Source organism: Micrasema longulum, unplaced genomic scaffold (genome assembly GCF_059751315.1).
Source record: "Micrasema longulum isolate JH-2025_06_02 unplaced genomic scaffold, ASM5975131v1 h1tg000602l, whole genome shotgun sequence".
NCBI classification, from domain to species: Eukaryota; Metazoa; Arthropoda; class Insecta; order Trichoptera; family Brachycentridae; genus Micrasema; species Micrasema longulum.
In genome coordinates this window covers 82,000-108,276 of record NW_028277798.1, presented here as the reverse complement: position 1 = coordinate 108,276, position 26,277 = coordinate 82,000, and the positions used below count along the sequence as shown (strand labels likewise).

General features: G+C 32.3%; 2 protein-coding genes across 3 annotated transcripts in view; one reads left to right on the top strand and one right to left on the bottom strand.

Moving 5' to 3' along the window:
- Sec24AB (Protein transport protein Sec24AB) overlaps positions 1 to 12,306 on the top strand; it is an 18,539-nt gene extending 6,233 nt beyond the window's left edge. Inside the window, exons 5-15 of the mRNA XM_088228669.1 lie at positions 886 to 1,221; positions 2,865 to 3,028; positions 4,380 to 4,453; positions 5,198 to 5,349; positions 5,766 to 5,919; positions 6,012 to 6,187; positions 6,272 to 6,382; positions 6,459 to 6,628; positions 7,325 to 7,524; positions 8,192 to 8,428; positions 10,045 to 12,306. Of these exons, the coding sequence (XP_088084795.1) occupies positions 886 to 1,221; positions 2,865 to 3,028; positions 4,380 to 4,453; positions 5,198 to 5,349; positions 5,766 to 5,919; positions 6,012 to 6,187; positions 6,272 to 6,382; positions 6,459 to 6,628; positions 7,325 to 7,524; positions 8,192 to 8,428; positions 10,045 to 10,156 (1,886 nt within the window). The 3' untranslated portion in view covers positions 10,157 to 12,306. The remainder of the gene's footprint in view (positions 1 to 885; positions 1,222 to 2,864; positions 3,029 to 4,379; positions 4,454 to 5,197; positions 5,350 to 5,765; positions 5,920 to 6,011; positions 6,188 to 6,271; positions 6,383 to 6,458; positions 6,629 to 7,324; positions 7,525 to 8,191; positions 8,429 to 10,044) is intronic.
- Positions 11,388 to 26,277, bottom strand: LOC148280244 (uncharacterized). 2 transcript variants are annotated; one of them, XM_088228670.1, is made up of 8 exons: positions 25,596 to 26,277; positions 21,688 to 21,981; positions 20,566 to 21,141; positions 20,220 to 20,371; positions 17,515 to 17,640; positions 14,910 to 15,021; positions 13,892 to 14,032; positions 11,388 to 13,814 (listed from the first exon to the last, which is right to left on the bottom strand). In XM_088228670.1, the coding sequence occupies exons 2-8, from the start codon at positions 21,971 to 21,973 to the stop codon at positions 13,624 to 13,626; spliced, it is 1,584 nt and encodes a 527-aa protein (XP_088084796.1). In that variant the 5' UTR covers positions 21,974 to 21,981; positions 25,596 to 26,277; the 3' UTR covers positions 11,388 to 13,623. The 2 variants fall into 2 exon arrangements, with proteins under 2 accessions (XP_088084796.1, XP_088084797.1); XM_088228671.1 differs by having other exon boundaries at positions 25,808 to 26,023.

Sequence of the window (26,277 nt, the reverse complement as noted above, 5' to 3'; positions counted from 1 at the left end):
CACTAAATCGAGAAAAAAATAAGTACACAGTTCCACTCTTTAAGATCTACAGAAGGTTAGGTGAAGAGATACAAGTTAGGAAAAAAAATATCATTTCAATTACATGTAAATTGCATTAAAATTGCCTTTAACAACATGGAAAAAGCAAATATAAAAAGCCACACAGTGTGAGTTGTAACACTTATGGTATTTCATTAGTAACTTTAGGTATTTAATGTTTATTCTAAGAAATCACCCAAAATTATTATTATCATATTAAATTAGAAGCAGGAGCTATCAGCTGATATACCCTACTTGTCTTTCTAGTGAGCTTATTGCCCTTCCTAAATACAGTCCAATTTGATTTGGAATGTATTAACAGATAATACCGTAACGGTTTCTTGAGGCAAACCATTCCACACATTGACAGAGCTGCCATTGATAAAATGTTTAGCAGGATTGAAGTTGAATTTTGGCTTCTCTAATAGTCCTCTCAATTGTGTATTCCAACTATATGTGAAAATTTCATAAAGTTCACAGTCACTAGTATTCATGCAGCATAAATTTCAATAAGGTTGCCTCTTGCTCTTCTCCGTTCTATTGTGGTCAGATCAAGTCTCTGGAAAGGCTTTTCCTCATATGGAAGTGTACACAAAGCATGTAGTAAATCGTCTTTGCACCCATTCCAGCATGTCAACATCCTTTCTGAAATATGTATTTCATACTTGGAAAGCGTATTAAATTAATTATATGTTAAAAAATTAAATCAGTAAGAGACTTTAAATGGCTCCCCGGCACAATCAGCTAATAGTGACTTGTAACTCTTTACCTAAATACCATAGTAGCGTTGGGTTGGTGGATTTGCGATTTTTGCGAGAGAAGGATAATTTGTATGTCCGGTTACAGTGCCGGAGGAGTTCCAGTACGACCCAGTGAGCAAGACGTACGGCGAGCCGCGGCGCCGGCCGGAGATCCAGTCTGCAACGCTGGAGTACGTCGCGCCCAGCGAGTACATGCTGCGGCCGCCGCAGCCCGCCGCCTATTCCTTTCTGCTGGACGTGTCGAGCGCGGGCGCGCGTGCCGGCTACCTGCCGCTGCTGTGCGCCACGCTGCGCCAGCACCTGGCGCAGCTGCCGGGCGACGCGCGCACCATGGTCGCCTTCCTATGCTACGACCACGCCGTGCACTACTACTCCATGAGCGGCTCCAAGCCCAAGCAGATGACAGTTATGGATATTGATGGTATGATGTCCCCGTTTGACAACACTTAGTTTTTATACATAGAGGCGGTGGGGTACGAAGGGGTACCCAAAAGAAATAAAACTAATATTTTATGTTACGGTGGGCGGAGTTTATGAAGTACCGGGTTCCACCGGTAGGATCGTCTAGATATTCTTCTGATCTAGCACCCTGCGACTTCTTTATATCCCCCCGAATGAAAAGAGACATGAAAGGATAGCGTTTTGCCAACGTTTCTGAGGTGAAGAAAAAAATGACGGATGCACTGTCAACTATCACTGAAGATGAATTAAAAAAAGTTTCCAACTATGGAACAGAATATTGGACAAATGGATTAACTCCAATAGAGACTACTTTGAAGGCGACTAACCCATTGCACCACTAATAAAGATGATATAATTTGTTCATACAACACACTGTTTAATTTTGGCACATTTTTTTAATACAATAACATTAGGGCTAAATTAATATTTTGTAATAAATAATGTGAAATAAATTGTGATTATTACATTTTGTTATGAAATCAGTAACTGAAATATACTTATTAATGTTATTTTTATGAATAATGTTATTGTCATTCTGTTTTAATGTAAAAAAAAACACTTCAAAGACAAATTGGCGAATCGCCGGCTTTGGGGGTCAGTGACAAATTGACCTTGGCTTTGTGTTGCAATGGGTTAAAGGTTTTTTTTGTAAAATTATGAATTAAATATTTTTTCCCCGTATGTTGAATTGGCCAAGAAAAAATAAAATAAATTTAATATAACATCATGTATTATCTTATTTGAATTTTGTATATTTGAGTATTTTTTAAATCCCCAATTAATTATATATCTGTTTAAAAAGCATTTAATGTGCTCTATTTTATTATATTATCATTTATTTTGGCCGTCCAGTTTATTCATTACTATGAATTTTAAAATCGAAATATAATATATATATTCATTTTTTATTAATAAATTTCATAAGAGGTACAGGTTTTTATTAAATTTTTTTTATTTTTTTTATTTATTTATTTATTCACACTCTTTATCAAAATACAATTCCATATTCACTTTGCCCAGCTAACAAGGGTACATACCCCGTTCCAAGCTAGGCAATTACATTTTAATATATTATAATACTTAACAAATTAATATAGAGCACAGACAAACAACACAACACAAAATTCCATACATATTTACTTTTACACATCTAGTAAATGTTATTACTGTAACTCTCCAAAAAAGAGAGTAACTCTTGTGCTTGGAGAGTGACTTACACTGTTGTAGTTGTTTATTGTTTATTATAAGAGTTTATATAATTTTAAATAAGAGTACATGAGAAAAAAATAAAAACAGGAAAAAAAAATAAAAACATAAAACTATAAATTTCTTTAGATTTACTTTAAATCTATTTATTGATATATAATTTTTAGTAGTTTTTAGTTCATTGGGAAGATTATTATAATTTTTTACACCTTTGAAGACAAAGCTATTTTGGCCATGACTTGTGTAGAATGTGGAATTATTTATACATGCATAAGTATGTTTGTAAATATTATTTTGTCATATATATAATATATTATGTGTAAAGAATTTTTCATTAACAATGCCTTGTTTTTTCTTGAAATGACACAATTTTGATGAACCAATAATTGTTTTCAGATATATTTGTGCCAAGTCCCGAGGATTTGCTAGTTAACCTTATAGAGAAGCGTACGGCCATCGAGGAGTTGCTAGACTCCCTTCCCGGTCTCCACTCTGCTCCCTCCCCTACCTCCACTCGTAGCGCCCTCGGAGCGGCCCTACAGGCGGCACACAAGTTAATGGTAATTAAACTCAAATACACTGGAATCTCTTTTTACATGGGGGATACTTTACGCCCAGTAAAATAGAACAACGGCGGATAGGTTTTCTAGCATAAAAAGCATTTCGGGATTTAAAAAAGAGAAATTATTAACTGTTTAATGAGCCTTAATTTTACTTAACATGACAACAAATGACTTTAAAAAATCGTAACAAAGACTATTCACTAACACCCTTCCCTTTGCATATCTCTGCCCCTAGTAATGAAAAAGGCGACTCAGGGAATTTAAAAAACGGATGAAATAATAAATTATATTACTATATATTTACTATTGATGTTATTTTATTTTTTTAAATTTTACCTTTGTATGAAAATGAAATTAAAGCATCAGATATTACAAAAAACTAAGTTTGATTAAAAAATCTATACGCAATACTAAAGGGGACTCCCGAAATTAAGTGTCAACCCCGCATTATCACCGCATGTTAAGCGTCAAACAAAGCTCTCAAATAAACCGCTGTTGTGTTGATAATTTTGATAATTCCTCATGTTTTACTGTTTCATCAAGATTCTCAGACAGATATCTCAGAGTATATGAAATCTAAAATTATTCAGAATCAAACACAACCTCGACGCGTAAAGCGCGTACAAAGGCTCTCATCTTTATGCACTATTTTTAGATGGCGCATTAACGTGCATATGGCACCTATCCGGTTAAATAATATATACACATATATGCACACATAAGTGTATATATACATACATAACTATACGCATACATAAATAATAGTTTAAAAAAAACAATCATATTTTAAGCACAACACATAAGTACTATGCATATATTGGCCCGGAAAAAAAGCTTATGTCGTGGGCTATTAGACACCTCCACACCGGCAAGTTTCTGATAACACAAAATCTGCATAAATACTTATAATTGTGTTTATCACTTCATTTTTCATATTAAATAAACATTAAAAAGTTATTTATAGATAATTAATTTGTTTTTCGAGTACAGCATTTGAAGTTTCTATTGACTATAGAAAGAACGGCTAAGAATATTTACAATGCGAATGTTGATGGATGCTGAAATAGAGGAAGACCGAGAAAGACATGGCATGACCAAATCCAACAAATACTTGAAGATGGACATGTCAAAAGTTGGAATAATTGGCGCGCGTGCATGAGAAGATGTATGAATGTAGAGGAAGCGTGATCTGTATGCAAAGATAGAGTGATGTGGCGTTCTATCCTCTCTGCCTACCCTTAGGGGGAAACGGCGTGATGGTTTGTTGTTGTTGTGTATAGATCATTTTTACATTCCAAATTTACTTTTAATTTGTAAAAATGAAATAATTGAATTCACAATGTTTTAGGCTCCCACCGGAGGACGAATCACAGTATTCCAGACATGTCTGACTAATGTTGGTCCCGGTGCCCTTACTTCAAGGTATATATTCAAAATGTATACATAATTGAAGACATGTGTGGATGAAACCGTTATGTTGCAAATTTCTAAAAATGTACTTTATGTTTTTACAAAAATAAAGATTTTATGTACAACCCTTTTACATAAAGTCAACTAAAAGTAACCGTCTTAAAGTAACAGAAAAACGATTTTAAGAGCTAATGAAGGTGTTATTTTATCAACAATTGTAGTTGGGTTCGAAACTTCCTTGGATATTTCCGCTTTCTGTTTTTGACACATAACGCCTTTATCCACTCACATCTTCAATTGTTAATTGAATCTAGACTTTATTGCAGGATGCTTATTAATAACTTTACTGTAAAAGTACCTATCTTGTTAATTATCTTATAGTTCTAATTTGATATTCACAACATTTATCGTAGTTATCTTATTGTTCTAATATAATATTATGAATATTAAATCAAAATAACAAGATAAATAAATTACTTTGAATGGAAAACTGGCTACCTAAAGAACCATAAGAACAAAAAAAATACTTGTATAAAAAAATGTTTTAAAAAATAATTTAATTGCATTCACTATAGATAATAAAGAATGTCCTCTAAACAAAATCTCCAAATTAAAATAATATGCCTACCAATTTTGGAACACGACTGTTCGTTTGTCAAGAAAGACAAACATTTTTTTTCTGAAAGGGAATTTTGTTGATTTTAATAAACTTTAATAAACTATAATTTTGTGTTTGTTCTTCTTGTATCTTCTCAGGGAAGATCCAAATAATCGCTCTTCCAAAGAAGTGGCTCACTTGAATCCTGCTACAGATTTTTACAAACGCTTGGCTCTAGATTGTAGTGGAGTTCAAGTAGCTGTGGACTTGTTTTTACTTAACTCGGAATACGCTGATCTTGGCACGCTTAGTAAGTAGTTTTTTTTCTACATCAATTTTGTTTTCAAACAAAAAATACCATTTTGATAAGTCATGTAAATTCCTAGACCTCACTTATCAATAATAGATTCTCCATCTTTGTTAAGATCTCTATCAAAAATAGTATTTTTTTATCATAAGTATAAAGCTGGCAAATGCATCATAAATATATTGCTAAAATCTCAAATTATGTCTTTGAGCATCATAAAAAACACTATTTTGCTTCACTCGTATTATCTAAGGGATTTAAAAATAATGTGGATATTTTTTTATACCAAAATTATATATATATATATTGTTACTACAAACAAACTCTAAGTGAAGCCGGTCCGAAACCCAATATGTATGACATTTATATTACATTAAACATTTAATGTTGACCAGAGGAAAATAAATGTATTTTTTTAGGTGGTATTAGCCAGTTCAGTGGTGGCTCAGTTTACCATTTCCCACTATTCAGAAGTGATCGGGAGAGTCAGGCTGAGGAATTCCAACGTTGCCTTACTAGATATCTTACAAGAAAAATTGGCTTTGAAGCGGTCATGCGAGTTCGGTGTACCAGGTATCTAAAAGAAAAGTTGTACATGTTTTCAAATCATATTTTTAATTAAATTATTTTTGAATAAATATCTCATAATTGTGTTATTTTTTCAGGGGTATTGCAATCCATACATTCCATGGCAGCTTCTTTGTACGGTCTACGGACCTGTTGTCTCTTCCTAATGTGAGTCCTGATTCAGGATTTGGAATGCAACTATCTATAGAAGAGAGTTTGGCCGATGTTCAGCATGTGTGTTTCCAAGCTGCGCTCTTGTACACTAGCAGCAAAGGTGAACCTTATGCGGGTTTCAAATTATTCACATGCACACTTTAATTGGAATTATCAGATTTTTATATTTTTTTGCACTTTACAGGTGAAAGGCGAATTCGAGTACACACTATGTGTCTTCCCGTTGTCAATACTCTTACAGAAATAGTTCATTCTGCTGATCAACAATGTATTATAGGACTTTTAGCTAAAATGGGTAATTTATATTATAATTCTGCTTTCAGTATCATCATTTGTATTTTCCAATTCTAAAAAAATATATATATTTGCAGGTGTGGATCGTTCCTTGACATCTTCATTATCAGATGCTAGGGAAGCTCTTCTTAATGCAGCTGTAGATGCACTCGGTGCACAGAGAATAACTTCTGGTCCTTCGTCGGGTTTAGTGGCTCCCATCACCATTAGACTTATGCCCCTGTATCTGTCGGCTCTTTTAAAACATGTAAGTTTACTAAAACTCGAGTGGCAATTTTTTTTAATGTTCTTACATTTGAGTGATTTTCTGATAGGGCCTGAATCCTCGCTTAAATTTCGAGTACTATTCTTATCATCATAAGAAGAAAATAATAATGAAGAAAAGTACACATCTCAATCCAAAATTTATTTCAAATAAAAAATTGATTTCATAAAAAATATGTATGTGTGTGGTGCTGTTATATTTTTGAAATTCGTGTTTCAGTTTATTTTTGTAAAAATAAATGATAGTTTTGTCTCCATTTATTCTTACTGATTTATGTACTTTCATAAATAAATATAGATAGTTTATATAAGTTCGGTATATGCCACATAACTTTACACCATATATGTGTTTATCAATACATAGTATATTTTGACACTCATCCATGACCATCTGACCATCGTCATGAGATTGTCATCATATTATACATGAAGCTTTTCAGTGTAGTAAAATGTGCAAAGTTATATGATGCATACTATATACCTATTTATACGTCAATGGATGTAAGCTTTATTTTGTTTTTTACACCGCATATAAACAGAATAATCACATGGAATTTTTTTAATTACATATTTGCAGTCTAAAGGGGTACTTAAAACTATTACATGGGTTACAAAATAACAGCAGTTTATATGTACAAACACACTTTAATTGTTATTAACAATAATTTCCTTTCTACAGCCCGCATTCCGCACTGGGATGTCCACACGCCTGGACGATCGTATAGCAGCTATGTGCAGCATGAAGAGCTTGCCTCTGCCAAATCTGATTCGCTCCGTGTATCCCGATCTATACCCCGTAAGCTGCCTTCAGGACTACACTCCTCTGGATGTTACGGATGCTGTTCCCGCGCCACCTCGTTTGCACCTCAGTGCCGAGAAGTAAGATGGAGTTTCTTTTTGTTTTGTTGTAATCTTATATTTATGTAAATGACAAAAGTGATCTACTGCTTTTGGACAGTCTGAAGATACCTAGAAACTTTTTTTTTTATCTATAAAATAATAAATGCCGATGGTATCTGATTACATTGATACTATGTATCATAATAATGTAGATTTTATTATATTAACATTGATACAATTAAATACGTACATTGATATCGTAATATTATATTATAAACTTACAAACTGTCATAAACTGTTACATAACAGGCCAGGAGGCCCAATGATAGTGAAGAATTAGCGGTACAGAACACCCAGAATTGAATTTTTTTTATTTAATTTTTACAATCTTGCCGGGAATCAAATCCAAAACCCTCCCTGTGTGAAACAAGAGTCTTCTTCGAGAGACATTACATATGCATATGCGAGCGCCTTCCGTAGCAGCGATACATCACACCGCGTGTAATTCGACATCTGTACACGCGCTGTAACCTAGACAGGAGTGTTGACCGGAGCGTATACGGTTTTACTGATTGTAATTGAATGTCAATTCAACATCCAACCTGTTTCTCTTTTTTACATAGGTCATGCTGTTTGAGATCTATGTGTGTACATCTCAAAATGTCTATAAATCAATATGTGTATCCAGTTTTTATTTTATTTTCAGAGTTAATGCGAATGAAGCCTATTTACTTGACCAAGACAGTTTGATGATTTTGTATGTCGGACACAGAGTGGACTTACAGTGGCTGCAAAATACATTGGGTGTGGCTCATCCATCCCTCATTGGAGAAGGATGGCATTCTATACCTACTCTGGATACCGAGTTAAATGCTCTTATGCATTCATTTATAAACCAACTAAATGATGACCGACCATTTTTTGCACCCATTCAAATTATTGTGTGAGTCTAATCTTATTTTAATGCGTCGTTCACGGTTAATGCATTATAGACCTCTCCTGTAGAGCAATTTATGTTAATTATTCCTATTTGTTTTAATTTACAGTGTAGCTTTGTTAAAAAGGCATATGTAGTTGGATTAAATACTAAAAAGGAGTTTGTCAATAAGATAATATTATGTATTTATTGATAGAACGGAAATACAGTATAACCTCATTTTTAAATTCCTTAATTTTACGTTTTACCGCCTTTTACGCCAAAATATTTAGGTCTCACCTTTTTCCCATATATTCTTATTCAAATATTCCCCCAATCAATGTATTTTACGTTTTTCATAACCCCGGTTTTACGTTGAAAATTTTTCAAAACTCATTCGATCTGTCAAAAGGCGCCGAGCCGCAATGTATGTGCCCAAAATGGTGAATAAAATCAAGGTAAATAAAAAATGTGTAAATTGCTGTCTCAAAGTAGGTGCAGTGTAATTGACCATTTTGTTTAAGTGTCCATTTTGACATTTGACTAAATGGTGACAAGCAGTTGACGCATGTTTAGGAAGAATAAAGTCTTTACATCAATAAATTACGATACAGAAAGTTAAACAATTTGGCAATCGAAATATTATTTCAAGTTATTTTTATTTATTAATAACATTGTACATACATTTAATTTTGTATGGGACACAGTTTATAGCGACACAAGTTATAAACATATTATGGAAAGAAGATAGTTTAAACAGTTATCATAAAAGTGTGAAACAGTTTTCCGCGATGTAAATGACCATTGAAATTCTGTGGTGCCATACTAAAAAAAGTGATACCATATAAATAAAATTTCCCAATATTTAGGGAAAAATTCATTGTTTGCATTTTATGCAAATTAAAATTTTTATTTTGTTTTTTTAAAGTTAAGTACCTGCATAAAATGATTCAAATATGTTTTGTTTAATTCGATTAAAAAAACACACTATAGTATTGATTGAAAAAATACAAAATATTTTAAAGTAAATCATAAGTAAATGTTAATAATCCCCAATTATGATAGTTTTTACAATTTTTCTGCGGTATATTTAGTATAGTCTAGTGCAGTAATTATATTTTTATGTAATTTCTTTTTTTCCATGAATTTTTCTTTTCCTCACTTTAGCATTTTCCTCAGTTTTACACTTTTTTTGTTGCTCCCTAGAAAAACGTAAAACAGGGGTTTTACTGAATATTATGTAATATTTAATTTTCAATGAGGAAGCTCATTGGTTTTTTATTTTTAAAAACTAAACAAAAAAATTTAAAAATGTGTTTTTGAGTATCGTATTATCAGCGCTATGATTTTTAGAAGTTTTATAATTTTGAAATTAATCCACCAGTGACATCACAAGTTCTAGTCCATGAGTTCTGCTGATTGGTAAGTTGGCTTCTCGGAAACCGGAAATCTATCACAACACTCTATCATTGGTTGATTCGTAAGAACTTGTGACGTAGTTCATTTTTATAATTTTTTCATACATTTTCAAGATAATTCACTCAATTAAATGCTCTAATTTTACTTAACTTTTACTATTATAAAAACTTTTGTTGAATAAAGCTACTTTGTATGTTGAATAAAAAATGTTTGTCTGCTTTCAGGGACACTTCTCCTAACCGGACGCATTTCACAGACAAACTTCTAGATGACCGAGTGGAATCATCCTTGTCCTACTACGAGTTCTTGCAGCATGTCAAGTCCCAAATGAAATAACACTTTCTTGTCTTATAAGTTGTTGAGTCAGAACGTACAGTTCGGATGTACATAATAATTTAGATTACTATTTTACATGTCATTTATTATCAACTTGTTTGCAAAAGGGTATAAACTCATTTTTTTAATGTTAAAGGAAGTAATGAATAGCCTAAAACGTATTATATAATGTTATATACCACCATAAATTATAATATTTGTGTATTTATTTCCGCTGAATTAAAGCAATTTATCTTTATTTTAGTATGATTGTGTTTATCCTCTGATTAGTTGAACTTAGGGTACATCTATTTTAGAATAATCAGACTGATTTGGGTTTACCTATAATATTGTGGATTCTCTTAATATTTGATGTAACAACCCACTGATAGTTGCAATAAATATAACACAGTAATTTGTACAAGTTATGGCGGTTAAAATTCTCCCACAATCATATCTACCGCAGCTGAAGAAGAAATATTTCTTGCCTTATTCACTATAAATTATATTACAAATGTATGCTAGAAAAATAGGACAAATTATAGCGGAGTATGTATATTTGTACTATAAACATTCTCACGGGATAGATACTTGTAATAATGTAACCTAAATAGCCTAAATATTTTAATAGAAAATAAAGCCTAAACATATATTATGTATTATTTTTTATTGAATTATTTTATATCTAACTAAATTTGATTTTAATCTAGGTTCACAATTTGATAATGCATATTTTAGACATGATTAATTTATTTTGTTCGGTATCTACCCATGTACTCGATTTTTTAGAATTATATGTGATTTGTTTTATGTTTTCTTGAAGTTGCAATTCTGATCTATGTTTTAAGTTACTACTTATAATATTATTGTGGGATTTTTTTTCCTCGCGTACTTGTTCATTAATTTATATAAATGCATTGTTAAAAATTATTTATAATAAATCTATTTAAACCAATTTTAAACACAATCAAATTCTACAATAATTTTATTGTTTTCTTTTCATTCCCTTGTACCTTCTATTTTCCCTCTTATTTTGGTAATACATGCATACATAATACATACACTTCCAATGATGAATAGTTACTGAAAATATTTTATTAAAAAAAACACGCCATACTTGCCCTTGAATGAATTGCCCATCGTAGAAAATGTATCTCCTGTTTGCTCAACTTCCTCATATCTGTAAGAGAACGTTATTATAAAAAAGCAGTTGTGAACACATTCGAAGTGTTTTTCCGATTTATGATGTGTCATGTTCTTATTATTTAACTGTATTGCAGCATCTAAAAGTACAGGTAACTGACTTCCATTAAATCAGTAAACAAATGAGCTTACGAGATCTGTTTTTTTTTCAGCTTGCTTATTTTGTTCCCTACATTATATAACATCACATCTACAAAATATATTTTAATGTATATATATTTGTACATTGAATCTCACGAATTAACCTTTCGTGATGTCAAAACTATGTGAATTTTCAGTTTTGAGGGTCAGCTTTTGAATTATGAGAAACATATTCCGCAAATTACTCTAAGATGGTATTTCAGGATTATCAGTTTTATTTTCTCAAATAAAATTCGGAAATATTTTAGTTTTATAACAAGCTAATGGATTTCCCAAGACTAACTTATTTGAAATTACTCACCCTGTATCTCTCTTCCCAATCTTTGTATAAGATACAAATTTAATGCAATTACCTATATTAATATTAGAAATTAGAGAGACCCCTTTAAATAAAAACATATTTTTATATTTTGAACTTATAGATCATGGTACATATCTCGAAGTATAATATATATTTGTGCATAGTAAAAATTATTAAAATAAAACAGTAATTTATGATTTGGTACTAAATTTAAAGAAGTTTGGGGATCAAGGAAGAATATTCTAAATGCGTGATATTCTACATAAATACTTTATTTGTATTCTTTAAGAAATAGTCAACATGACTAGGTTTATATACCGAAGTATTTACATTTTAAAAGTAGGTACAGTGCGTTCAAATGTTTAATGGCCTATATTAATGTGTAATACTTTATTTAACTAATATTTTAAATGTAAACATTCTGTCATGCACACACAAACAAAGGCCATTAAAGATTTTTATCCATTGTATGTGTATTTATACATTATGCTTATTTCGATTTAATAAGACAGTTCTTCCGTTGTAACAGCATTTGTTTGTTTTTTACCCAACTCTTAATAAATTAAGCTTGTGTACTACAATAGTATACATATGTAGTATATTGATACACAATTTGACCAGAGGTACGTATACATTGTCGTCATCATCCCCCTTCCGCATGCAGTGGTGCATAAGGCACTGCATTGGAACACCAATCGTAGCGTATTTTGATCATTTTTGTTACAAGAAGGTAAGATAATCAGTCTTACGCCTCTGTGCAATATTCTAGTGCAAAAACACCTTTTTATATAAATACTTCATGTCAACCATGTCGGAAATCTAACTCAACCATTTCACGCTACGAGGCGTCCAAAATATATTGAACGTGTGTATTTATTATGAGATTATTTGGGCAAAAGTTTGATCATGATGTGAATGGTTTGCCTACATCCAATACATTTACTTTTGTATTTTGGATTTTTTGTTTGCATAAATTATTCTATATTTGTTACCATAATAAATCAATAATGTTTTTACACAGTATGGTAATTTTATTGCACTCGGCATTGTAAAGAAATTAGATAATAAAAAACTAAAGATATTATTTATTATAGAAATAAAAGACGAGTGATACTTTAATCCACTGATTTGGTATCACTCGTCTTTTATTTCTATAATAAATTACAATGAACTTCCATCACTTCCATTTTCACTTAAATGTTTTAAAGAAATAATTTTTGTTTAACAAATAGAACAATTACACTGATTTCTAATGTTAATTTATTTTATTTATTTAATCACTTTATATACAGTTTACATACATATGCATAAGGGCGGGCATATTGCTTTAGGGCAATTTCTTCCTACCTACTCAAACCGTTCAATTTGAGAAAATCAGTGGTATATGAACATATTATTGGTATATTATAATATTTTCATTATTAAACAAAATATTGATAAATATGTATATTTTACTCGCTACATGCTAAAAATATTTGTACTATTATACTTATAATCAACATCCTGCATAATACGAAACCTTAAGTCGATCACGTAAATAAGCATGTTCAAACTGTTGTTATTTGTGACAAAAATGTAATTCAACGCGTATTTGAGATTTTAAAAAAGGAAGACGATTTGAAATTGATAAAATGTTAATATATTTCAGAGTTACTTTTAAAAATTTTCATCACCGTAAATGGTCCAAAAACTTGGGCAAGAATTTAAATGCGGTTAATTAAAGATAAATATGTAAATAATTACAAAGCATGAAATAAAATAGTTTGAACATGAATACATTTCATAATGTATATTATATAATATCTTCTTTATTTATCAACTTTCATCACTTATGTCATTGAACTCAGAGTCTTGTCACTTCTACTGATGTCGAAGGGGATGGAGTATTCGATGAACTTAATATTACGTCTTCTTGTAATAATGGGACGTTTCCGGGAGTTACAAATGTATCGTGCAATGTTCTTAGATGACGGAGTAAATTAGATTTCACATTAAAACCTTTATTGCACAGGCCACATACAAAAGGACGTTCTCCTGTAACACAAAAATGAAATATTGTAAAATAAATTAGGCAGTTTGTATTAAAAACTAGTATTGACAGTTCAATTTACCGGTGTGCGTTCGTAAATGAATGACCATTGATGCATGGGACGGGAACATTTTTTTACAGTGATCGCATGTCTTCTTTTGTTCACCATAAATATATCTGTTGTGTCTTCGTGGAGGCGAGCTGTTGTTGGAAAGAGCAAGCTCTGAAAGAAGTTTATATTTATCATTGAAAACTTTAATTGGATTAATGTTACTGTAGGACTTATCCTTGTGGATGCATGGGAGCTCCTACCCCAGTTGGAGATCCATTGAAGAAAACGATGATGTGTTCCGATGGTGTATTTATTACATGTTAAATAAGCAGGGTAACTGAGAGAGTAATAGCATAAATGTTTTACTGAAGTAACTAACCGACGAACTGATTAAGGATGCTACTACTCGTATGTATATCGTCGGAATACTGGTAAAACCCTCTAAATGACAAAAATTGAGAAAACAAGTTATAAGTTCAGTTATATGCCATTTTTTCGAGCTTTATCAATGAATAAAATCCTCAAAATTTTGGGGTTTAGTTTCAAAGTTAAGTATAAACACCAACGATTTTTTAAAAATGTTTTCTGGTAAAATCCATTTACTAGATGTTTTTTTCGAAATTTCATCCCTTGAAACAATTTAAATAAACTAAGATGGTTTCGTAAGGACGTATCATGTACAAAATATGCTGAAAAAACTGTCGAGTAAAACATTCAAAACTATTTTTCTCAGTGTAGTCAATAATGCATTTAGAGTGTTTTGCCAGTAGACCGACAATATAGTAATTGTCCAGTGTTCACTTTACTTCCTAGTGGGGTCTTGACGTTGTATGCTATTTCCCTGGCTATCAGCAATTTGGTATCCACACACATCAGCTATTTATTATCATCAATTTGGATGTTTTGATAATCCATTGTTCACACACAGGAAATGTATGATTTAATTTCTGCACTGTCCTTTAGACGGTAATTGGTCAGATGACGGTGAGAATTAGTTTCCGGGGGAGTCCTACATTACAATTGATTAATAATGTTTTGAATTAGATACCTGTCTCTGTGTGAGTATTTTGTATATGTCGCACCCATTCTCCTGGATTTGGAAAAAGTTTTTGGCACAAATCACATCGAAGCAAAGCTGTTGCCTCTTCAGTATCATCACTCTATAAAAACACCATATTTTTATTTTCCATAAATTTTCTAGCAATATTTAAAATTATTTGTTGTACACCTATGCATAATTTCACTTATTTATTTACTTTCTTGAATTTACATATTAGTACATTGGCGGGATTATTACCAAATGGTAATTTCTTCAAACCGACCAATAAAATAAAATATATTAATTATACAATTTAAATTTCAGAAGGTATGCGAGAAAAAAGAAAACCATAAAACTTAAAAGATAAAAAAAAAAACTAGCAATGTGTGTACATAAAGTAATTCATATTGATACTAGTCAATGATTTCACAGTGGCGAATATGTTGCCGTAAAGTAATTTTCCCACAAAGTAAGGGATATTAAAAAAGAAAAACAAAAAACAAAATAATGAATCATTCTAATATGTTAAACACATATATATTATAATGATACAGCATACAATAAAAATATGTGTAAGTAGTTAATAATTCAAGGTCTACTGGGTTTTGCATGTTTATACATAACCACATACTTTTACTAGTTTTATAGATTTTACATCAATCAATGTTATTTTATGTTTGAAAAATAAATAAAAATAGTAATTATTGTTTTATATATAATTTTTTTAATTCGATTATAATTTTGAATATTGACAAAATATTGTCATCAATAATAAATAATAAGTTACTAAAAGTCTTTAAAATATGATATACAAATGTTATTATTTTACTTGCAAATAAAACACAACATATAATTATGATCACAATATGGTACAGCAGTAAAATAAAAACATGTACAAATAAATTGGGACAATTTTCTTTCTTTTCTTTTTCTAACAGTAATTAATCTAGTAAATATAATGTCTATGTACCTACACATTACAAAAGTTCAAGATCAATCCTACAAAGTAATGTTTATATGAATTTGATTCTACCTAGAAAAAAAATAAAACAACTTTGTTTTTAACCATTGATTTTTTATTTTTTTTCACCGCCCGGTTTCAAAGCAAAAAAGCTTCTTCGTTAAGGTTTACATAAGTATTGAATTATTTCCTATTTTATTTTATCCGTGTTTACTAAATACTACACGTGGAGCTAATAAATCAAGTCTTTTTTTCTAAAAGTGTGGTAATTTGAGATGCACATTTTTAAAAAACTAAACAGGAGTGAACTAAAATAAACATTGTTAATTTGGTTATTAATTATTCTTTTCTTATTATGAATCGCTTTTTTAATTTCTAAGTTGTCTAATTTTATTATTTTATTTTAAACATAAAGTACTTTAAATCCAGTGTCTATTGAAATTATGATTATTTTCTATCAGATAATTAGCGAATTCAGAATTTTTTTATTATTTAGGCACCTTAAGTGTTCTTTTATATACTCTAAGGTTCTTTTACTCTAATATTAAAGTTTCTTTTAGTTTTTCCAATGAAGATTGAATCGAAATCATTACAATTTAATTGGTATATGCCAGATTTATTATATTTATGGACTTGGTCTTTGTGATTTTTTAACAATGTTCCTATATTATTAGTAGTGTAGAATGCAGGTTTAATGTTTGATGGTAGAGAATTAGATAATTGTTAAGATAAAATGTGATTTATAAAAATAATCCGCCTCCATTGTTTAGGTGGGTTTGCTTTATTTACTGTAGGAGTAGAATATAAATATTTATTTATAAGTTTGCGTTTTTGTTTTTGATTTAATATTTTATTAATTAAGTTCTCATTATATTCATTATTTTAAGCAATCTGTTTTATTGTATTAAGTCCTTTTTTAAAATTAGTATCATCTAGTGGAACGTCAATTAACCTATGTATCATTGAATGGAATGTGGAATGTTTATGGGCAATTGGATGATTTGAAGAATTATAAATAATAATTGTGTTTGTATGTTGGTTTATTTTAGATGTCAAAATCAAATTCATATTTTTTATTGTCGAAGACAAGTCAAGAAAGTTTAATTTTTTATCTATTTCTTTTTCTAAAGTAAATTTTATTTAGGTAATGAATTTAAGAAATGTCTGAAGATCTCAGTCCGACCCTGTAAATAAATAAAAAACATCCACATAACGTCGCCAGCTTTGAAACCGGTCGGTGGACAAAAAAAAAATGGTTAAAAACTAAGTTGTTTTATTTATTTTATTATAATTAACCACAAAGTTAGTGCTTCAAATATAAAATTTATAATAAATGTATATCTTGACAAAAATCATTATAATTTTTATAGGTAACACACTGATAAATAGATAGTGATAAATAATGTTAGAATAATACCCGTATGCAGAGACAAAACTTAAGGTGAGGAAAGTACATTCTAATTTCAAATGCTGAGAATAACCCGAAGGTGAAGACAATAGAATGTACTTTCCTCACCTTAAGGTTTGTCTCTGCATACGGGTATAAGTATAGATGTAAATATTATGTTGTAAATATATATTAGACTATGTTAATCATAGAACTAAATAAAATAAATAATAATAACGTATTTTAAAAATATTTATAGAGCTTACCGATGATCTCGCCTTTCTTTTTCTGGTTTGTATATTAGATTCTGCGTGAGTTTGTATGTGACGTACCCACTCAGCGGGTATATGGAAGACTTCGAAACATAACTCACATGTTAAGGGACTATATATCTAAAACAACAAGTAAGTTTATGAATATTATAAGCATACTTTATAGTGGAACATAGTGGACGGAAATTAAAAATGCTACAAAGGGCAAATTATCATCACGCTGCTTTATCTACTATGCACCAGTTTGGAATTTATCTAGTAAGATATCTATATAGAAAAATTAACATGTATTTGTGAAGTTTATAAGTACCAAAGTTTTTGCTTAACATTTTAAATGAAACAATATAGTACTTATAAGTGTGGGACTTGCAAGGAGCCTTTATGAGTGGACATGGACGCACGGATCAAATTTTTGTACTACGAATGCCAATGAAGAAGTTTTTGGCAAAAGTCAGAAACTATTCTGCGTATTTGTTGAATTGCAAAAAGCGTGTGATAAAGTTGATAGAAAGAAATTGTGGGGGCGTGCTAGAAAAGTATGGAGTAAACAATAAACTTGTACATCTCTCTGAGGAGAGTTCAGGATGTATAAGAGTTAATGGGGGGGATTCACTTTGTGGTTCGTAATCTCGAAAGGCATGAAACATGATGTGTAATGTCACCATGGTTGTTTAATTTATACATGCACAACTGAATGAAAGAGATGTATGGGTATTGGAGAAAAACTAGATGATTTTGCAGTAAGCTGTTTGTTGTACGCTGATGATGCAGTTCTTTTAGCAAGCAGCAAGGAGGATTTCCAACCAATATTTTCTAGAATGTATTATGTATACCTAGAGAGCGAATTGGTGATGAACTAAATTAAGTCAAAAGTGATGGCATTTGAAAGGGGATGTTAGGTTACTGATTAAATAATAAATGTAAACAATTAATGTCTTGAACATGTAGAAAATTTTCCGATGTAAATAATTTGAAAATTTATAGCGTTGATATTTGATATCGAAAACAAAATCACCATTGACCAATGCTCACTATTTCGAACAACACTGTGCTGCACACATTTTATCTACTACGTCCACATCAGATTTTGTAATATTGTAAAAGGTTATGATTTCTTGCTTGTATTTATCACCAGTATCTGCATCTATGCCGTCATCAAAATGCACACCATAAATAAATAAGAACAACGTTTTTTTTGGCACATAGAACACAACGGTACTCTCTATTTTTTGTTAGCGAATAATCGCAAACGATTCTCGGCGAGGTTCTTTATTTGAATGAATTGAGAGAGAATTCGAGGTTTATTTTTTTTGGTGTCATAACATAAGAAAGTTTATGTTTTTGTAGTTTTCTATTGGATTAACTTCTGTAAACCAATTTTCTGCTATTATTAATAGGAAAAACTAGTCTCCTTACTACATCAATAAGCTTATTACTCAAAGGATAAGGCCTGTCTGGTTGAGTTCCCAGTCATATCTCCAAATTATAAGTGCAAAATAGTTTGATATCGAATAAGTCGTATATTTTTATGCCATATTTATTGGGTTTAGAAGGTATACTGACGGAATGGACACCTGCCGCGGAAACCTTGCCTTGTTTCGTCTAACCTTGTAATTTTTGTTGACTATCCTAAAAATAATCTATCAAGAAAGATGATTTATCAGAAGTAAATTATTATATACATTTAAAAACTGAACAAAAATTATAAAATTCAATATTATGATGACATACTAATAGTATGACCTGAACAGTCGCAATGTATTTCACAGAACAAACTTAAATACATCTTTCATTCTTTTACATTATTTTTTTTTCTCTTGAAAACACAAATAAGCAGTCCATGAAAAACACGATTAAATTTTTTTATATATCAAAAACCTAATTCACAAAATATAACACAAATGGTTGCAATGTATCTTACAGATTTATGCACTAAAAAGATCGTTGTGCTCTCGCTCTACAATTCCAGATTTTTGACTAACAGGAGCATTGCCTAGACTTAGGAAGGTATGAGCGTCAGCCAAAAACATATGCTATGTATCTAATAGATATATTGCAACCATCGGGGGATTAAGAAAAGGTTTGGTCACTTAGAACTAATGAATGATGAAAGAATGGTAAAACAGGTATATATGACGAGAATGAATGGTAACTTGGGACAAGGACGACCAAGAAAGACGCGGCATGATCAGATAAACCTAAATCTTAAGTCTGGTCTTGTCAAAAGCAAGCAAAACCATAGGGCATGTATGAAAAGGTCTATGCATGTGGCAGAAGCTAGGAATGTATGCCAGGATAGATGTATGTGGCAGCCCATATTCTCTGCGTGGCCTGATAGCAGTAGTAGTAATAGTAGTATGTAGTAGTCATAATATGTTATTTATTCCTACTAGTGAACTGTAAATAAGCATAACATGTATTCTAACAGAGGAAAAACATTTTCGAAATAGGGATATGGAAGTCTAGGCATTTACAAGGATTATGAGCTGTCTTTGGCTGTTCAGTAGGACAGGACTTATTTTATAAATAAAAAATATTGAGATGGATATATGAATTAAAAAATATGTACATATTATACTCTCCATTTATATACATGCATATGATTTTTTTATATTTTACCAATGTGCATTAGTAAATAAATAATGATTTATGTAGCCATAAGCGAAAGACGTTTGTACTTAAAATATTAAATTGGTTACCTGTTCTTCCATCATTTCTTCCATATCATCTATTTCCGATTTGATATTCATTTCCGAATTAAAAATATTATCAGGTTCTACTATGGTTCCTTCATCATCCCAAGCTGGTTCAGACTTAATCAGATCTGACAAGTTAGTCTCTTGAATATCCTCTAAAATAAGGTAACGCGTTGTTTTCTGAACATATTATAATAGGAAATATATTTATTGTTTTTTATGATGACTATTGACTTCTGTATTTTTATATTTTCTAATGCAAAAATCAAATTATTACTAGTAGATCTAGGTGATATGTTATATTGCAAGGCATAAAACAGTATTGAAGCAAGAAAATGTATTAAATCACCTTTGAATATTTCTGATTCAGTAGTTGTGTTAGCCGAATTATCACTTTTTATTACTTCTTTGGCTGCTTTATTTTTAGAAATTTCAGTATGAATTTTTTTGCAATTTTTTTTATCATGTTTTTTCAAAACTACTTTTGGATCCACAGAAGTCTTGCAAACTGCTGTTACTTTCGGTTCCTGGTTTTCACAAAGAATGGGAAGATCCGGTTTAACGATTATAGTTTGCGGTATTGCTTTAGGTGCGAGTGCTCTTAATTTTGAATTAGTATCTGTGGTTTTTATAAATACTAATTTAGGAGGACTTATAAAAGATTGCCTCGATATATTAATATGTTGTAGGGGTGTATATGTCTTAAGTAATTTTTCATCATTTTTCACATTAATTTTTGGCTTTTGGGGCTCAGCTGCTGTAGTTACTGGTGGCTTATTTATTACTTCGATGGATTTCTCAGCTATAATTTTATCTGCGGGTTTTTCATTTTTATCATCACTTTGCCTCCATAGCCCTCTGATTTTCAGTAAGTCACCAGCTTTTAAAACAGTATCTAGAACATCATTGGAGACAGTTGTTTCACCTGAAAATTGAATTTAATAACACTTAACTCAAAATTTTATTCACAACAAAGTTTTTTTTTAAAATATTTTTTTTCAAAAATTAGTACATTGAAAAAATTTGGAAAAGCATTTCATGTATTTATAAAATTAATTGAATTAAATAATGGAAAAGCATTACATAATCTTTTAATCATTATAAAAGTAAAACTTAAATACAATACCTATCTTTCCATAGGTAAATAATAATTAGATCTCAGTATAAACCTCAGAGTAATAATTCGCTACAGAAGCCCTTTAGTTCTATTGCATAGAACAAAAGCTTTCCAAATTTTTGATTTGGTTTTTAGTTTAACAACAAACACGTAATGGATGGTTTCAGTTTGCTCTTACAATTTTCGACCTGTTAAATTGCTGTTAACCGTAGCTAACTTCGTGGTTGATAATCATAGAATGGTTTTTGTCTATATGGGCGACTATTAGCCAGTGGTGTATTATTAGTCTAAGGTCTAAGGTATAAACAATATATTTTTCATCCGATTTATATTGATAAGATAATAATGGTATACCTTTATACATGTACTCTATCAATATTTGTAGAGCTTTAGTTGTTATTTCTGCAGGTAGTATGACATATATCATAGTGTTTCCCAAACGGAGAGATGGTCTCTGGCTCTCAAACAAGTTACTCAGGTAAATACTACACGAGTTCAAGATAAACTTATGTGCTGGTATTTGGCAGCCGTCAAGTGTACAGAGTACCACATCTGTAAATCTCTCAGAGCGAAGTAAGGCTGCCACTGACCCATTTAAGTGATTGGAGTGTGAATGCCATTTCAGCTGGTAGTTATCCATTTTTAAAACTAAAAACAATTATTATGTTAGTAACTTCAATTAAATTTTAAAATTATTTCTTATGATTATAGAGTTATTCAATATTAATGTATAAAACCATTTTCAACTTTTCAAAATTAATATTATTAATCTCTAATTGTATCAGCGTTTTTCTACAGATTTATTTTATCCACCGGGATCCCTCATATCCGACCCGGCAATGTTAAAAGAACAAAGAATTTGGAAATAGCACTCCTATCCAACAACTTTTCCCTGCATATTGATTCATATAAAGTGCAGGTCTTCGGAAAACATATCCACACAACTCGTATCATGGATAAATGTAAATTAGACATTCTTGGTATGAGCAAGGCGCGTTGGAAAATATCTAGAAACAGACTGCTGCACAAATATACTCGTATACACTCCGATCAACAGCAATATCACCGCCTAGGTGTGGCAATCACAGAGAGTGGCTAAATGCCTTGTCAGATGGGAGAACATCTCTGAGTGGTTTTTATGCACCACCCTCAGAGCCCCATGACAGTTCAATCACAATTATTTAGTGTTATGCGCCCAGAGAAACGGCAGATGCCCTAGTAAAAGGTTGCCTCCTATGACTCTCTTCACGCGATTATCGCATTTCTACCTAGAAAAGATCACGAGTTGGAATCGATAATATGAATGCAAAAGTCGGAATAGAACCACCACTTGGCCTATTGGTGATGGGGAGGTATGGCCTCGGGCAAGTCAAAAAAGAAGGACAGAGTTTGCCATCATCTGTGAGCTTGTCATTGGTAGAACCCTGTTTCCCCATAAATCAATCCATAAATATACTTGGACTTCTCCCGATGGAAGAACGAAAGCACAGATTGAACACAAACTTCATGTCCGCACTAAGCAAAAAGAACTTCTACATGTCAGGACCCATAGAGGGGCTGACACTTTGGCAATCATGAGTTAGTCATTGCTATCTGGCTGCAGCTCAAACATCTTCTAAGACCTCTTCGACAATAGACAGTCGACGTGGAAAAACTTATGTCAGATGACACTAGACAGAGATTCGTGGACCAGGTCAGTCAACGCATTCAGCTGATTGACGATAAAACTCCTACTACAGACCTTATTGAAGCGGAGCGGGGAACTCTCAAATCAGCCCTTATTTCTTCCGCGAACGATATTCTCAGCCCGCAATAGGGGAAAAGACCTATTTGGATTTCAGGTTTTACATAGGAGAAAATAGTGGAACGCGCCAAACTTAAAGCACTGAGAGATAGTAAAAATGATCCTGACCAAGTGGACACCCTTGGAGATGACTATAGGTGCCAGAATGTTTTAGTTAGACATTCTGCAAAACTGAATAAATACCGTCATCTAGACTCGTTGAGTGTAACAAGCAGCAGTGGTGTAATGGTCAGCGCGTTTGCCTACCATGCAAGAGGTCTCGGGTTCCATTCCCGGCATGGTTGATTTGATGTTTTCACAGTAGAATATTTCATAGTCCCTGGACTGGTACCTGAAGCGTAAGACTGATCATCTTACTTTCATGTAACAAAAAATGATCAAGATACGCTGCGATTGGTTTACCAATGCAGTGCCCTATGCACCATTAGTTGCGGAAAGGGAATGATGATGATAAACAAGCAGCTTGATTAAATGACACACGAAAGCTTTATCAATTTATGCGTAAGATCTATGGTAAACGCTCGCTAATCTAATCAGCTAATCACTCCAGGAGTTGTAAAAAAACTTTGATGGGGCGATCAGATACAGACCGCTTAAAGTAAATATGGTGTGGTCATTTACATAGAGTACTTAATTGCCCCCCTCCTTCCACCCTCGATATTTCGATAGATGCTGGATCAAGCATTCCGCAGGCAGTCAACATTCCTGATGGTTCTATGACACTGGCTGAAATAAAAATGACCGTGTCAAACTCGAGAAATGGAACGGGACTCGATGTTGACGATATACACCCGGAATTTCTCAAAAGCAAAATGACTAGTGTTGTTGCTCCATTACACCGACTAATGACCAAGAGGTTTGGACAAAAGATGTGCCCGAAGAGACTGCGTAAACGGGGAGATCACCGCATTGCACAAAAAGGGTGATCCATTAAACTGTGATAACCATCGTAGCATTACGCTACTTAGTATACCGGAAAAAAAACTTGTTTACATAATACTGCAAAGAGTTCCCATTATGCTGGTATTAAGAGAGAACCTGGTAGTTCATGTGCAGATTATATCCATAACATACGCTGTATTCTACAGGAGAACAAAAACTAAATAGTTCCTTGGCTATGTGTTTTGTAGATTAGGAAAAAGCGTTTGATAGTTTGCATAGACCTATACTCTGGAAAATAAAGTAAGCATATGGTGCCTATAAAATTAGTCAAACTTATCAAAGCCCTCTTCACTCAAATATCAAATGCCGAATCAGAATTAACGATGTGGTCATGGATTGGTTTGAAGTCACCACCGAAGTCTGTCAAGGTTGTATCCTTGCACCATTCCTTTTTACAGTCCTCATGGACTTCATCTTAAGGAAGTCAATTCCACTAGATTGAGGAATATCCATCTCCTCCGCCCAAAAACTCTACGACTTAGAGTACGCCTATTATGCGATTATAATTAAAGATTTGGCCAGGGGTTGTTAAATCACTCTAGATAGGCAAAATAGGTACCTATTCCGCATGCATAGGTTTAAAAATCAATATTGCAAAAACCCATGTACTGTTTAACACTTCGTGCCTTGATGCCGAAAATTTCCAGACTCTGTCAAAGGAAATTATTAAAAAGATCAAGAGTTTCAAATACTTGGTAGTATATGTTACGGAAAATGGCAACTTTCAAAAAGAAAGGAGTGTGGCTAGGAGTAGCAGGCGCCACATTCAACAGTATAAAAGCTGTCTGGAGATCGGATATTTACTCAGCGAAAACCAAATGCTGCCTATTTAACGTTTTCATAGCATTTATTATCCTCTATGGATGCGAGTCAGGGCACCTCACTAGGGCCGAAAACAGCAAAATACTGAGTTTTGAGAATAGGTGTCTCAGAAGAATCTTGGGTGTACGGTGATTTGACTTTGTAAGGAATGAAATAATAAGAGAACAGACGCAGTAAATTCCGGTGACAACTGTCATCAAGCGGAGGCAATACGGTTGGCTTGCCCATATACTGCGAATGCCTCCTGAGAGCCTTAACGGGGCTTGCCTACTACACAATGCATCAGGTTCTCGACGTCCTGAAAGCCCACTGCTGACTGTCTATTAGCAGTTCATCAGAACTACAGGGTGAGAACCTGACTTGGGAGGATGCACAGGTGCTGGCAGCTGACAGAGATACTCGGAGGATCTATGCTTACATGAAGACACCATATGCTCCAGCTGGAGAGTGGACATGGAATGAACTATTTATTATTTTATAATAAAATGTTTGTTTTCTCTGCTTGCCAATGCTTTTGGCATCAACTAAAGTTTTGAGTAATACATAATGGAATGCTTATTGGTTATCCATTAGTAGTTTTTTTTTTAATTATTATTATTTTATTTAACATTTTGTGTAAAATGAAATAGAAAATGAAATAATATATTTTATAAAGAAACAAAAAATTTAAAAATAAATTGTGAATTTTACTTACATTCCCAGCGTAATCTCCAAAAATCTCAATGTTTTGTTTACTTTATGTTTGTAAATACGTCGTATACTCGAGGCATCAAATGAGGGAGTCTAGTATCCACATAATAAGTTTTACCGATGATTTTCTAGTATTAAATTTGTAATTAATGTAACTGAGATTTTTCTTACAGGAAGCTCGCGAGATTCGAAATTACAAAAATACAATATACTTACTTATGTGTGTAATTTTGGTATAAAGATCGACGACAATGTTTATATTTTATGCAAATATTATCGGGATAAGATTTTAAGATCTGATCGACGTCGAGCGAAAGTGGCGCGCATTTTAAAAAAGATCGGTGATGTGATTTATCGTAGATCTTCCGGCATCAATCAGACTGATAACGTATGTTTTTATTATCTAAATGTTTTAAAGTATTAGATGGTTGTAAAACGCACTACCACGAACTAAATTTAACTTGTGAATGGCCAAAAATCGATAGAATCGGCGCGTTGTATTGATTTATTTCAACCAATCGCATTTGCGCATTTATCTTATCGATCCTTACCGCGCGATGGCGGCGCGGGTGCGCGAGTCGCCGCGCCGCGACATGGCGCAGGGTCGGGGCCCCCGTGGCTCCCCGCGACCCGCAGGAAGGCTCGTCCTGCCGTCCGCCGTCCTGACCGATCTAGGGGGTGCGGGC

What these genes read in the sequence shown, in the direction of transcription:
- LOC148280244 (XM_088228670.1), bottom strand. Translation starts at nt 21,973, where the DNA reads ATGGATAACTACCAGCTGAAATGGCATTCACACTCCAATCACTTAAAT. An exon ending in TGAATCAGAAATATTCAAAG is followed by an intron (nt 20,372 to 20,565) that starts GTGATTTAATAC and finishes ACCTTATTTTAG; the next exon opens with AGGATATTCAAGAGACTAAC. An exon ending in TCATTTACGAACGCACACCG is followed by an intron (nt 13,815 to 13,891) that starts GTAAATTGAACT and finishes TTTGTGTTACAG; the next exon opens with GAGAACGTCCTTTTGTATGT.